General features: G+C 41.9%; 1 protein-coding gene across 3 annotated transcripts in view; it reads left to right on the forward strand.

The window, feature by feature from the left end:
* STOX1 (storkhead box 1) overlaps positions 1 to 12,044 on the forward strand; it is a 49,722-nt gene extending 37,678 nt beyond the window's left edge. The window contains exons 2-4 of one of the 3 annotated variants that reach the window (XM_036336919.1): positions 4,763 to 4,915; positions 7,361 to 9,725; positions 11,596 to 12,044. In XM_036336919.1, coding sequence (XP_036192812.1) covers positions 4,763 to 4,915; positions 7,361 to 9,725; positions 11,596 to 11,743 — 2,666 coding nt within the window. In that variant the 3' untranslated portion in view covers positions 11,744 to 12,044. The remainder of the gene's footprint in view (positions 1 to 4,762; positions 4,916 to 7,360; positions 9,726 to 11,595) is intronic. The other 2 variants (XM_036336920.1, XM_036336921.1) reach the window with 2 other exon arrangements.
* The last annotated feature ends 1,809 nt before the right edge of the window (positions 12,045 to 13,853 follow it).

Below are 13,853 nucleotides of genomic sequence, written 5' to 3' on the forward strand. Positions count from 1 at the left end.
TGATCGATGTTTCTCTCTCATTGATGTTTCTAACTCTCTATCCCTCTCCCTTCCTCTCTGTAAAAAATCAATAAAATACATTTTTTTAAAAAGTCAGAATTTAGTTTCCATGAGGAGGCCCTTTTAGAATTTGTTTAGGTGCTTTAATATGTAAGATAAACTTATATTTATGGCTCAGTTGGTTGGAATGTTGTCCCATACACTGAAAGGTGGCGGGTTCGATTCCAGGCCAGGCACATACTGGATGTCATCAGTTTGGATAGTTGAATTCTGTATTTGCTGATTGGGCACCTATGTGCTGCATACATTTAATTTGCCTTCCACTATTTTTCCCCCAAAAGTAGACATAAAAAGTAATTGTTTTAAAACTCATAACTTGCTTTATCACAAATGTAAAATAATTTATATTCTATTTGGTTAACTTCGGTTAATTCTCCCTGGGAAGAGCAGCAAGATATCAATAGGTTAAAAATGTTCTTTGCACAAAAAGTGGCATTAAATGTAGCAGGCACAAATCTGTGTGGTTCTGCTTTGTTGATAGTTTTTGTGAAACCAGTCTCTCAGCCTAAACACTTTCCCATTCTCCTGGCACCAAGAGTACAAGGCTGTGTAAACATAGAGCATTGTTGTGAACTGTTTACTCTGCCCCACACCCTCTCCTAGCCTTCTGATCCCTGCTCCTTCTCAAGGGTCAGAGGTCAGCAGCAGGCTGGACTGAAGGATGCTCTTCAATAGTAGCTGAGGATAAAGGGCTGGCCTTCTCTCATTGTGAAATCTGTAAGTGGAATCTTCTACACAGGAAGCTATTTTTGCGTTTTGGTTATTGTATTCCCAAAACTCAAGAAATGCAAAGGTAACCAGAGCAAACCGTGGCTGTAGCTTGAAAACGATTCCTGCATCCGTCACAGATGTTCCCACGTCACTCTGCTTTCCTGCATAAGAAACTCTTGATGATTTATGCACCTGCGGACGTATCTTAGCAACGACGGTGAAGGACGTGTACTGAGGAACTGCTAAGCTTTGTCTGGAAAGGAGCTCCAAAGCAGAGGTTAAATGTGATTTAGCATGTTCTCTACAATGCCGCTGATCTATGGTTGTATTAATTTTAAGGAAAAAAAGATAAGTTGTCTTTCTAGTTGGTAGTGGCTTTGTTTACTCTTGCGGTGATCACTTCCTAAGGTATATAAATGTTGAATCCCTATGTTGTACACCTGAAACTAATAGTGAATGTCAACTATAATTAAAAATAAATTAAAATAAAAAATACATAAAATTTTAAAAATAAAACACGCCTTCCCCAAACTGGTAGGAACTATGAATACGTCACGGTTCGCTTCCCGGTCAGGGCACTGACCGTAGCTCAGCAGCTGGTTCCCAGCCCGGGCAGGGACAAATGTGGGAGGTAACCAATCAATGTGTCTCTCTCCCCCTCACCCCCTCCCTCCCATCTCTCTTTCCCCTCCCCTTTACTCTCTCTAGAAATCAGTGGAAAAAAATATTTTCAGGTGAGGATTAACAACAACAAAAAGAAACATCAATGATGAGAATCGTTGGTGGGCTGCCTCCTGCACGCCCCCCTATGGAGGAATCGAGCCCACAACCCACAACTGGGGCCTGTGCCCTCACTGGGATGGAAGCAGGAATCGAACCATGATCTTATAGTTGATAGGTTGATGCTCAACCACTGAGTCACCCAGCTGGGCTGAAATTAATACTTTTTAACTAAAAGCAGTCAGGGCAACTCCCCTTTTTCCAGACCCCTCAGGGCACAACCAGTGCAAAACATACTCTCATTGTTTTATCATGTTAATTTTGACTGTTTTTTATTTTTATTTATTTATTTATTTATTTTAATATATTTTATTGATTTTTTACAGAGAGGAAGGGTGAGAGATAGAGAGTTAGAAACATCGATGAGAGAGAAACATCGATCAGCTGCCTCCTGCACATCCCCCACTGGGGAAGTGCCCACAACCCAGGTACATGCCCTTGACCGGAACCGAACCCGGGACCCTTCAGTCCGCAGGCCGACGCTCTATCCACTGAGCCAAACCGGTTTCGGCAATTTTGACTGTTAACGATACTGAACCCACCTATTAAAAGATACATGTGTCTATCAATTTACTTTTCACTCAAGCCTTGAGGTTACCCTCTCCCCGCTGCTTTCTCCCACCTCCCTAATCTATCACCGGTGGATTTCATGTAACCTCTTGTGTCATCTCTTTTTAATGTATAAAATAAGCCACAAAGCTGCCATTTTCTGGAGCACTGTCTCAATTCGTTGAGATTTTGCTTCCCTACAATGGTTGACAGTTTGGCTCAAACTCTCAAAAATTCTTAAAAAAAAGAAAGTTCTTCACAGGTTTGCATGTTTCTTACGTTGACACCCGCTCCTCTTTGAATTAAGGACTTCTGGGCCACATGGAGTGGAGGCAGGAGGTCACATACAAGGAAAAAGTCACAGCATTTTGGAGATGAGGGAGAGAGAGATATAAACGTTTAAAGTCGCTTATTTAAAATAGCACCTAGTTATGTGAAAGAAGTATACAAATATTTGAAATGATACTTTAATGTTGTGTTTTGCCTGGTTGAGGAGGGATGTGAAAGAGAAGAGAGTAAATAAATCTCTGACCTGGAGGGAGAAAAGAAAGGCAAAAAGGAAATGAAGTTAAGGAGAGAGGTTTATTGCCCTTGGCTCAGAGAGCACCATCTCTCATCACTGCCCTTTGAAATGCTAATTGATTGATTAGCCACTCATTCTAGCTCCTCAGAATCCTGTGGGATAGCCACAAGCTCACCAAGAGGGGAGCCCCTCCCTGGGCTGCCCAAACTGCAGTTCTGTCCTGGGTTGTGACCTGAGGCCCAGTCTGCCAGATAGAGAAGCTTAAGTAAAGAAGAAAACAGACCAATGTGAGGTATAACTGCACACAGCTTACCCGTTTCCCTAAGGAAGTCCTTTATCTTAATACTAGAGGCCCGATGCACTATCGAGGAGGCCTTCCTTCCCTCTCGCACCCGGGACCGGGCTTCCCAGGGAAGCCCTGACTGCGTCCGGAAGATCATCCGGAGGGACGTCTGGTCTTTTTAGCATATTACGCTTTTATTATTATAGATGGGCCTCTCACCAGCTTTGGCTGCAACCCTTCCCACCACGCCAGTCCTCACCACCTTCCCCTCAACAGCCCCTGCAGTGAACCAGCCTCTAAACTGTCACTGCAGGAATTGCCTGGCTAAGTTTCTCAGTTCTCAGGCGTTCTTCTGGCTACACTTGGCTCCCATGAGGGCCATGCTGATTGTTGAATGGTTAGCTACTTTAACATTGCCGTCATTAGCACCCCAACCCCTGCCGCTCCAAAGAGTGGACATCACCCGGGAGGTTGTTAGAAATGCAGAATCACAGGTTCCTCTCAGACCTTCCGAATCAGAATCCGCACATTAGCACAGTCCCCTGATGATTGCCATTGGCACAGTCCAGTTTTAGAAGCTCTGCTGGCCTCTCTGCCTCTCTTCCTTTCTTGCCGCTTCATCTGCCAGAAACCACACTAAAATCACCTGGAGACGCGGGGCTCCGTCATAATCTTCATACTGGTTTTTAAATTTCCTAATTTACTCCAAAAATAGCTCCTCAAACCCCCCTTCCTACCTTTCATCTCGTCATTCCCATTTCTCCCCTCCCATTTTAACCCATTCTCTCCTCTGACTTTGCAGAGATCAGATAACTTGCCATGCTAATATTTTTCTTTCTCTGCCTCAGTATATTTCTGGGCTTCTGCCACCCTCCGTTGGTTCCTCAAGTCTCAGATGAAGTAAAATCTTCATAATTTCTAAGCTAGTTTTTCTACCTGTACCTTTTATTCCCCAGACATTTGGCAATGGAGACATTTTTGGTTGCTGCAGATGCGAGAGATACAGTAGGTGGAGGCCAAGGACACTACTAAACATCCTACAATGCACAAGACAGCCCCGTACAGCAAAAGTGAGCGTACATAGACCTCATCTTATAATGGAAACCCCGTATCACACCCTTGATCATGACTGCAGATTGTGCAAATGATGGCCAGTTCGCCATTTGTCAACCTGGAGCCTCGTTTTTCTTTCCAAGGAGACTGAGGTCTACACTGCTGTGACTGAAGTCCCTCTGCAGGGTGCCTCTGGGGCCCCTCATAGTAATTGTGTGTCCCTTCAGAGTGATGTCAACATTTTCTGGAATGTCAACAGTCTGATTGCTGAAAATGGTCTTCATCCTCACAGTAGATGCGGCAAAGAGTTCAAATCTTCTTAATCATTCCAATCAGGAAAGCGTGGAATGGTGAAAATACTGAATTAGGTGTCAGAAGACCTATTTCTGTTACTGTACTTGCTTTTAGATCTTGGGACAATTACTTGAGCTTCCTATGGCTTTGTATATTTTAAAATATGAAGAATGCTTTGAAATACAATTGTCATATTAGCCTTGTCTGACCTAAACTATGACATCACTTTGTGACTTTCATACTCTTACTCTTTTCTCGTACTGAAAAATACTACAAACTTCTTAAAAGTAGGGACTATAATGTTAACTCTTTTCTTCTACAGTTTCTATTCTTGTACATGTCATGTTAACAGATTCTGAGTGAGGACTGATGAAAGAATAGCAATACCACCTGCTATTCATATTCAGTCTTTATAAATGTGCTTGCTTGATTCACTCATTTCAAATAGTTTACACTCTATCAAATTTATCACCTTTCCTTTTTTGTTTTGTTTTTAATCTCCAACTTAGGTGATGTCTTTCCAGTGCAAATGAATCCAATAGCCCAATCACAGTTTATACCTTTGGCTGAAGTTCTTTGCTGTGCTATATCTGACATGAATGCTGCTGAGATTGTAGTAACACAGGAATCACTGTTGGAGCATTTGATGAAACATTACCCAGGTAGAGTAACACGTTTTCCTCTATTAGTTCTTTACATGTGTTTGATGGTTTTATTTACAAATAATCTTAAACACAAATGATATCCAAAGTTTTTTCTATTATAGAACCTTATATTAGAGCCTTCCAGGAAAAGGCCTGCATCAGCAAATTTGATAAGGGTATTTTTTTTACATTCCAATGAACTTTTTTAAAAAAAAATACTTATGCCCTAACCGGTTTGGCTCAGTGGATAGAGCCTCAGCCTGCAGACTGAAAGGTCCCAGGTTCGATTCCGGTCGAGGGCATGTATCTTGGTTGCGGGCACATCCCCAGTAGGGGGTGTGCAGGGGGCAGCTAATCGATGTTTCTAACTCTATTCCTCTCCCTTCCTCTCTGTAAAAAAATCAATAAAATATGTTTAAAAACAAAACAAAACAAAAAAATAATACTTATGGCAATAAATAAACCAGACTCTGTAGAAAGGAGTGCAAAGTAAGAGTTCATCTTCTCCCCCCCACACCTCCTATTCTTCCATTGCCACGCCCTAGAGGTGATCATTTCTGTTGTCTATAGTTTCTTATGTATACTTTCATAAGTTATATTTGAGTATATGTATCATTTTTTAATAACATTTATCTGCACTTTTTAAAAAACTTACATATTTTGGAGGTCTTTCTGTATCAGCATATATTGGACTCATTCCTTTCATATCCCAGTGTGTGAATGTACAAGAGTACTTTTTATTTTTCTTATTCTAAAATGAACGTGCATATTGTAGAAAAATGTGGTTAATATAGAAAAGTAGCCACTTAATAGTATGGCCACCCAAAAGAAACCAAGGTTAACATTGATGTATTTTCTTCCAGTGTTACACTTCTTTAAGTGTTAGTATTTATTTTATGCTGAATTTACTCCCAGGTCATATGTTTCTGTTTCTCCAATTTCTTCTGGGAAATCTTTTTCTTCTGTGCACCCTCCTCCTCTGGTTTAGGGACAATCTGCTCCTTTTCAGTAGGATCATCTCCAGGTGGCAGGGAGCGCTCATGAAGGGGTTAATCCGCCCGTGAGCTCTGTTACGTTCTACTCTGCATCTTGGGAGCTTTATTCACCTGGATGTGCTCAGTGACCAGAGAGGCTGCGTCTACATCCTTTAGTCCAGCATCGCGCTCTGCATTTTTTTAAAAAAATATATTTTATTAATTTTTTTTACAGAGAGGAAGGGAGAGAGATAGAGAGCTAGAAACATCGATGAGAGAGAAACATCGATCAGCTGCCTCCTGCACACTCCCGCTGGGGATGTGCCCGAAACCAACGTACATGCCCTTGACCGGAATCGAACCTGGGACCCTTCAGTCCGCAGGCCGACGCTCTATCCACTGAGCCAAACCGGTTTTGGCCGCGCTCTGCATTTTTAAGCATGTGCAGCAAAAATTCACCGCTGTTTTTAGGCCATTGACCATGTGTCCAGCCCCACTGTTTGGCTTGGGCACTCCGCCAGTGTAATGATCAGATGGCACATATTGAAAGTGCCACTCTGCCCAGCTGGTGTGGCTCAGTGGTTGAGCGTCAGCCATGAACCTGGAGGCCACGGGTTCGATTCCTAATCAGGGCACATGACCAGGTTGCAGGCTTGATCCCCAGTGGGGGTGTGCAGGGGTGGCTGATCGATGATTCTTTCTCATCCTAGATGTTTCTATCTCTTCCTCTCCCTTCCTCTCTCTGAAATCAATAAAATCATTTTTTTTTAAATGACATCCTTCAGATACTTAGTGGATTTTTGGATAGGCATTCCCTTGATGACCTGGGCAGTTTCACAAGTGTTCTTAAAGTGAACACGAAGATTGGAACATCTTGGTTTGCATGACTTCGTGGGGTTTTCTAAGTGACTACCAATCACCTCTGACCGCCTTTCAGTGTTAACACTTACACATACATGTTGAACATTGTTTTCACAATATAATTTTAAACCCTGCTACTTTGAAAAGGAAATTTCTTTTAAAAGTATCACCTTCCCAGTTTGAAAAACCACCATAATCCAGATTTTAAGTGGTTTGCCCTCACCCAAGCACAAACTGGTTTTCATTTTCTCTTTAGCTTCTTAAGATTTAAGCAATGAGACTGGTTTTCAAAAACTCCTATGTTTGTTCTGAAGAATACTTTCCTTAGGCAAAATTTAAATTTGTAATGGGATTGTATAACTCAGTGTTTATAGTGAACTCAGATGATTTTCCTCTACTTAACTATTAGCCTAGCCATATGTCTTTGTGTGGACCAAATTATATTCCTGTTGTTCAATTAAATTATGATGACTGTTAACGTTTCTTTGGTATTTTAATGACCTATCAATTGTGTTATAATTAGCTCTAGGTTCATCAAGCAAATGTGTGGTCATTTCTGTGTGACTGATTTCACTCATTAAAATGTTTCTTATTCAGAATTTACCAGTGTAAAATGCTTTTGTTTTAGGCATTGCAATTCCATCTCGAGATATTCTCTATACCACTCTGGGAACTCTGATTAAGGAGAGGAAGATTTATCACACTGGAGAAGGATACTTCATAGTTACTCCTCAGACTTACTTCATCACAAATACAAACCCCCAAGAAAATAAGAGAGTCCGATCAGACGAGAGTCACGAGATACCTGCTTGCGTCACGTACCTGGTGAGCGTGGAGAGCTGTGCAGAGCTTGCAGAGTTAGCCAAAGAAAACGCTGCCCCCGCTTCCCATTGTCCGTCTTGCCAGTGTTTCCCTGATGTGTGCTCTCAGGATCCACAGGAACCGCCTGCTGCCGCAGAAGTGACAAGAAAAGGCCAGAAAGGTCTTGGGGAATCCAAGTCTTTGGCACAGAATCGAGCAGTTTCGGTGTCTGAGGAGAACCATGTCTCTGAGAGCACCAGACCTTTACCGTACACAAAAGACAGAGACAAAGGCAAGAAGTTTGGCTTTAGCCTCTTCTGGCGCAGTATGTCCAGAAAGGAGAAGTCCAGAACAGAGCACAGCAGCTTCTCTGCCCAGTTCCCACCGGAAGAGTGGCCTGTCCGAGACGAAGATAACTTGGACAATATCCCTCGAGACATTGAACATGAGATAATCAAACGCATCAATCCCGTTCTGACTGTGGACAACTTAATCAAACATACCACCCTAATGCAAAAATACGAAGAACAGAAAAAATACAACAGCCAGGGCACTTCCACTGATATGCTGACAGTCGGGCATAAATATCCTTCAAGAGAGGGAGTTAAGAAAAGACAGGGCCGGTCTGCAAAGCCTCAGAGGCGGGGCCGTTCTCACAGGGATAGACACAAAGCCAGGAGTCAGGGAAGCGAGCCTCGGCCAGGAAGCATTCGACTGGAGAAACGCCCCAAGCTCCCTGCTACACAGCCGACCCCCAGAATTAAAAGCCCAAATGAAGCAGGAGTTCAGAAACCACTTGGTGAGAACCCATCAGAGCTGGGTTCCCATCTGATTTACAAAAAGCGAATCAGTAACCCTTTCCAGGGTTTGTCTCACCGAAGGAGCCCAATAACCAAAGGGCACAACAGCCAGAAGACCAATGATTTGAAACCCAGCCAGATTAGACCAAAGGGCAAGCCTTTCCAAAGGTCAAGGTCTTTAGATTCCTCACGGGTCCTTGAGAGGGAGGCCAAACAGGCATGGGCTGAACAATGTAATGATAAACCGAGGGCAGAATCCATTCCTATGAGTCACTCTACTGTCAAGCCTGTCAGGGATGATTTTAGAGACCACCTCTTAAATTACTCCCAATGTAGTGTTTTGCAACATGATAGTCAACGCTGTTCCTTTAGGGAAAGCATGTTGACATATGATGTGTATGGTAGAGAAAACAAAGTAATCCCTGAAGACTTGAGGGAAAGTTATTCTCACTCCGACATGTTAGGGGAGACAAAAGAAACACAGAGTGTCCTTCCATCACCGGGTTCCTCCTCTTTAGACCAGGCATCTTCTGCTTGTAGGTTAGTTGACAAAACAACACACCAATTCCAAAATCTTGGTCTTTTGGATTATCCACGTGGCGTGGACCATTTGAGTCAACCTGAGCGACAAGACAGAGACTCAGAGGAAACACTAATGAGAAAGGCATTTGTGCAGGAAGCAGAGACGGTGAGCCTAGAAAATGAGGTGCTTTCTGACGATGACCAAGCCTTGTATCAAAACAAAGTGGAAGACGATGACGGTGCCTGCAGTTCATTATATTTAGATGAGGATGACTTTTCTGAGGATGATTATTTGTGTCAAATGCTGCCTGGCCACATTCAGTATTCCTTTTCTGGGGGAAGCAAATGGAATCATTTCGGAAAACAAAAGATAGCTGAAAGATCTCTGGCTGAGTACAACAGCAAAATACAGAGGCTTGAGCCTCCGATGCTTAAAGGAAATGAATGCTACACACCTGCGTTGCTCTCTAACCCGGGTGAAAGCCAGAAACCTAATCTCTCTGCTGAAAGCTGTGGCCTCAATTCAGGGACCCAATCCAGATTTAACTATGAAGAGGATCCCAGTGTTGCTGAATGTGTACAGGCCTCAGCATCTGCTGAGGGAAGTATATTTGATTATTACAGCTCAAGGAAAGCCAGCTCTGAGGCTGAAACCCCACAAGACTTCCTGGCTGACACAGGAAAGAAAGCAGCTTGCTGGTCTCAGAGTGCTCAGAATCAGGAAATGAGAAAACGGTTCACACAAAAGTTAGAACTTTTCAATACTACACATATGCCAGTGATGGCTCAGGATATCCATCACGAACACAGTCACTTGGAAGGAACGGAAAATCATAGCATGGCAGGAGATAGTGGAATAGATTCTCCACGGTAAGTGCACATAAAAGTGATTAGCAACTATCTCACAGGGCTTATTAAAATTAAGAATATATTGAGTTACCTAGTGGGCAACCCCTGAGTTATCTTTTTATAATGATACTCTTCTGCCAGCCTTTATTTTACTGAAAAAAAATTATATATAGTTACAATGCAATCTCTTATATAATAGAGTATTTTGTTCATTTTTTTGAAGCCATTAAAAAGAGTAATAACCACTAGGAGAAAATTAAATCTGAGTGTTGATGGAATCTATGAAAGACTTAGAAACAACACACAGACTCAACATTACAGTAAACATTTTACTTGGAAGGGGTGAAAGAGGAACTTTTTATTTTTATTGATTTCAGAGAGGAAGGGGGAGGGAGAGAGAGACAGAAACATCAATGATGAGAGAAAATCATCCACTGGCCGCCTCCTGCATGCCTCACACCAGGATCAAGCCTGCAACCCAGGCATGTGCCCTGAATGGGAATTGAACCGTGACCTCCTGGTTCATGGGTCAGTGCTCAACCACTGAGCCACATAGGCTGGGCAGAAATTTAATTTCATAAAAAATGGTTATGATTAAAAAAAAACACACTTATTTTTTTTTAATATATTTTATTGATATTTTACAGAGAGGAAGGGAGAGAGAGAGAGAGAGTTAGAAACATCGATGAGCGAGAAACATCGATCAGCTGCCTCCTGCACATCTACTGGGGATATGCCCGCAACCCAGGTACATGCCCTTGACCGGAATCGAACCTGGGACCTTTCAGTCCGCAGGCCGACGCTCTATCCACTGAGCCAAACCGGTTTCGGCAAAAACACACTTATAATTCTTAAAGACATGAAGAGAGAAAGGGAGGGAAGATAGCATTTGAGCATCAACTATGTGCCATATTGTTATAAGGACTGGGGGGACAGAGATCAACAAGATATTGTTGTACCTGTAGGAAGCTTACACTTTAATTTAGTTGAGACCAACAAACAATAAACAGACAGATTGAACTCAAGAACAAAGCATAAACTCTTCCTAACTGCCAAAGAGGTATGGAGTTAAGAGAGATGCGCTGGCCTGGCAGGTATGGCTCAGTGATTGAGCATCAACCTATGAACCAGGAGGTCACGGGTTGATTCCCAGTCAGGGCACATGCCTGGGTTACAGGCTCCATCCCTGGTGTGGGCCATGCAGGAGGCAGATGATCGATGATTCTCATTATTGATGTTTCTACCTCTCTCTCCCTCTCCCTTCCTCTCTGAAAGAAATAAAAATACATTTTTTAAAAAGTGATGTGCTATACCGGAGGCTTATTGGAGGACACATTTTTGAGACATATCTTCATATAACAGGCATGTGATGAAGAGGAGGGAAGGTGGGAAAAGGGGACTGTCGGAAGCCAGATGCCTAAACAGTAATGTGGCTGAAGCAAGGCAGATGTGTTAGATAAGAAACTAACATAGCTTACAGCCCCAAGGAAGGGAACGTTGTCAGTATGAAAACTGTGGTAACTAGCTCTTCCCTTCCCTATGCCTTCTCAAAAAATAAATTACACAAGAGGCTATTGGTTACTTCAGTTGTATAGAATAGTTTTTCAGAAACTTATTTCTGACCAGAATATACTTGATACTGGATTTGAGAACGGATGATGATCAGAAAATATGAACTTCTCGGAAAGCAGCTGTCAAGTAATCAAGGTGCGTTTGTGAAGCCTTTAAAATGTAAAGAGTACTTTAGATTTTTAAAGGTTAACGTATTTGATAAATGTACCTTAGTGTTGGTAAGTGTTACACTGCTACAGAGAAACAAATGACAGTATCTTGCTTTGATTCGAAATTCAACCCATTTTGAAGGTAATAATTCTATTTTTAATATTTTTAGGACACAGAGCCTGGCATCTAATAATTCAATCATTCTGGATGGTCTAAAAAGAAGACAGAATTTTCTGCAGAACTTTGAAGGCACAAAAAGCAGTCAAACACTCACATCCAATCCCTTGCTACAACTAACTCCAGTCATCAATGTTTAATTCTTATTTTTCTTTTGAAAACTTTTGTAAAAATGTACAGCATCATATAGGATGTTTTAATCGCTGAGTATATAAGAATTCTCTAAAATTGAGCATAAATGTTACTAATCTCATTACATATTTTGTTCTAGTTGCTGGCTTTTTTCCTTTTTTGACATTTTAAAGCTTTTTTAAAGCTTATTTTACTATGAATTTATTGGACATACATAGTTTGTAATAAAAAATGGACTCCTTTGTCTTCTTCCAAATGTAATTACTTTGAATTTTCACTAGTTTCTCAAATACAGAGGGTGCTAACTTACTACCTAGTGTGCATTTCTCTACCCACACCTAATATTGAGTTCTTTTTTAAAAAAAATATATTTTATTGATTTTTTACAGAGAGGAAGGGAGAGGGATAGAGAGTTAGAGACATCGATGAGAGAGAAACATCGATCAGCTGCCTCCTGCACACCCCCCACTGGGGATGTGCCCGCAACCAAGGTACATGCCCTTGACCGGAATCGAACCTGGGACCCTTCAGTCCGCAGGTCGATGCTCTATCCACTGAGCCAAACCGGTTAGGGCTAATATTGAGTTCTTTAAGTTAAGTGGATCTCACCTGATTTCATCACAAAAATCCAGTGATGGATATAGTGTTTCAGGGTTGCAAAAATATTTTGTTTACCACTAAAGTCTTATTATTATGTTATCTGAAAGAATTTACCCGAAGAGTTGGGTACTTTGCAACAAGAATTCCTATGGCCCAGGATCTTCTCTGTGACTAGCTTGAATATGAACAGATAGCTTCACATTGTGACTGACTGGCAATGTCCAAAATACCTGTGGCAATAAGCACCTGGCTCTACTCTTTCTCTGTTTCCTCCCACATTTGAGACTCTCTCTATAGCATGGCAGTGAGAAGTCAGGATGTTCTCAGATGGCGTGGAGATAGAAGGGAGGCAGAATGGTTGCAAATGGCTTGTGAGTAAAGGGGAGGTTCTGAATTAGAGATTTGGAGAAGAGAAACCATTTGATTCATTTCCACTCATAGTAAGACCTACGTAACTTTGCTAGATTTTTTTTCTGGAAGGCCTTTTCAGACCAAGCAGTGGAATGGTCAGTTCTCTTGAGTTTGGGGAACGTGGAGCAGTCAAGACAGGTTTTATGTAGATGCTAATGCTGACTTATGGTTGAGGATGCTTCTTTTAAGAGGTTTCTACAGGTTGCCAAGGCCTTAGATCGCAAGGATAACGGAATAATTGGAAAGTGCCTCTTTCCAACTCTCACTGGCCTGGGAGCAGTGAAGGCCAGATGAAGCTCAGCACTGTGGAGAGCTGCCTCCAGGCCTGGTGGAGAGGAGGGGAAATCAGATATGCTGCTTTGTTGTGCAGTGGGTGGACCACTCAGTCCTGACTACTGATTTTCAATAGGCCCTAACCAATCTATCCAAGATTAGCTGTGGTCACAATGACATTTGAAACCCTGGGCAAAGTACCAAGAAGGGTAATCTGGGTAGAAAAACCTTGTGAGGAGGCATTGTTTTAGGGATTCTTATAAAGAGCTTGGAATTAGCAACAGTGAATGGAAGTTGGGAGATTTAGCTCAATATGAAGAATGTCTATTAGTCAGAACTATCTATAGATGAAATAAGCAGCTTTGTAAATGAATGAATTTAGGGCATTATTTAGGGCATTCTTGTAGAGGCTTGGTGATCCCTTCACTGACAACATTGCGTAGGTATTTCCAGTACTGTTTAACAGGATGGTTGAACTAGACGATTTTGATGATTCCTTTCAACAATAAGATTTTTGCTTCAGTGAGGGTTATATGTCAAATATATCTCAATTTTAAAAAAAGATTCAGTGTGGATCCTGCATAATACTGAACTCATGTAAAATTTCTTTTTTAAAAAAAAATATTCTTATTGATTTCAGAGAGGAAGGGAGAGAGAGAGAGACATCAATGATGAGAGAGAATCATTGATTGGCTGCCTCCTGCACGTCTCCTACTAGGGATCAAGCCCACGACCCAGCATGTGCCCTTGACTAGAATCAAACCTGGGACCCTTCAGTCCACAGGCCGACACTCTATCCCCTGAGCCAAACCAGCTAGGGCTCATGTAAGATTC

This window comes from Myotis myotis, unplaced genomic scaffold (assembly GCF_014108235.1).
Source record: "Myotis myotis isolate mMyoMyo1 unplaced genomic scaffold, mMyoMyo1.p scaffold_m19_p_15, whole genome shotgun sequence".
Classification (NCBI taxonomy): domain Eukaryota; kingdom Metazoa; phylum Chordata; class Mammalia; order Chiroptera; family Vespertilionidae; genus Myotis; species Myotis myotis.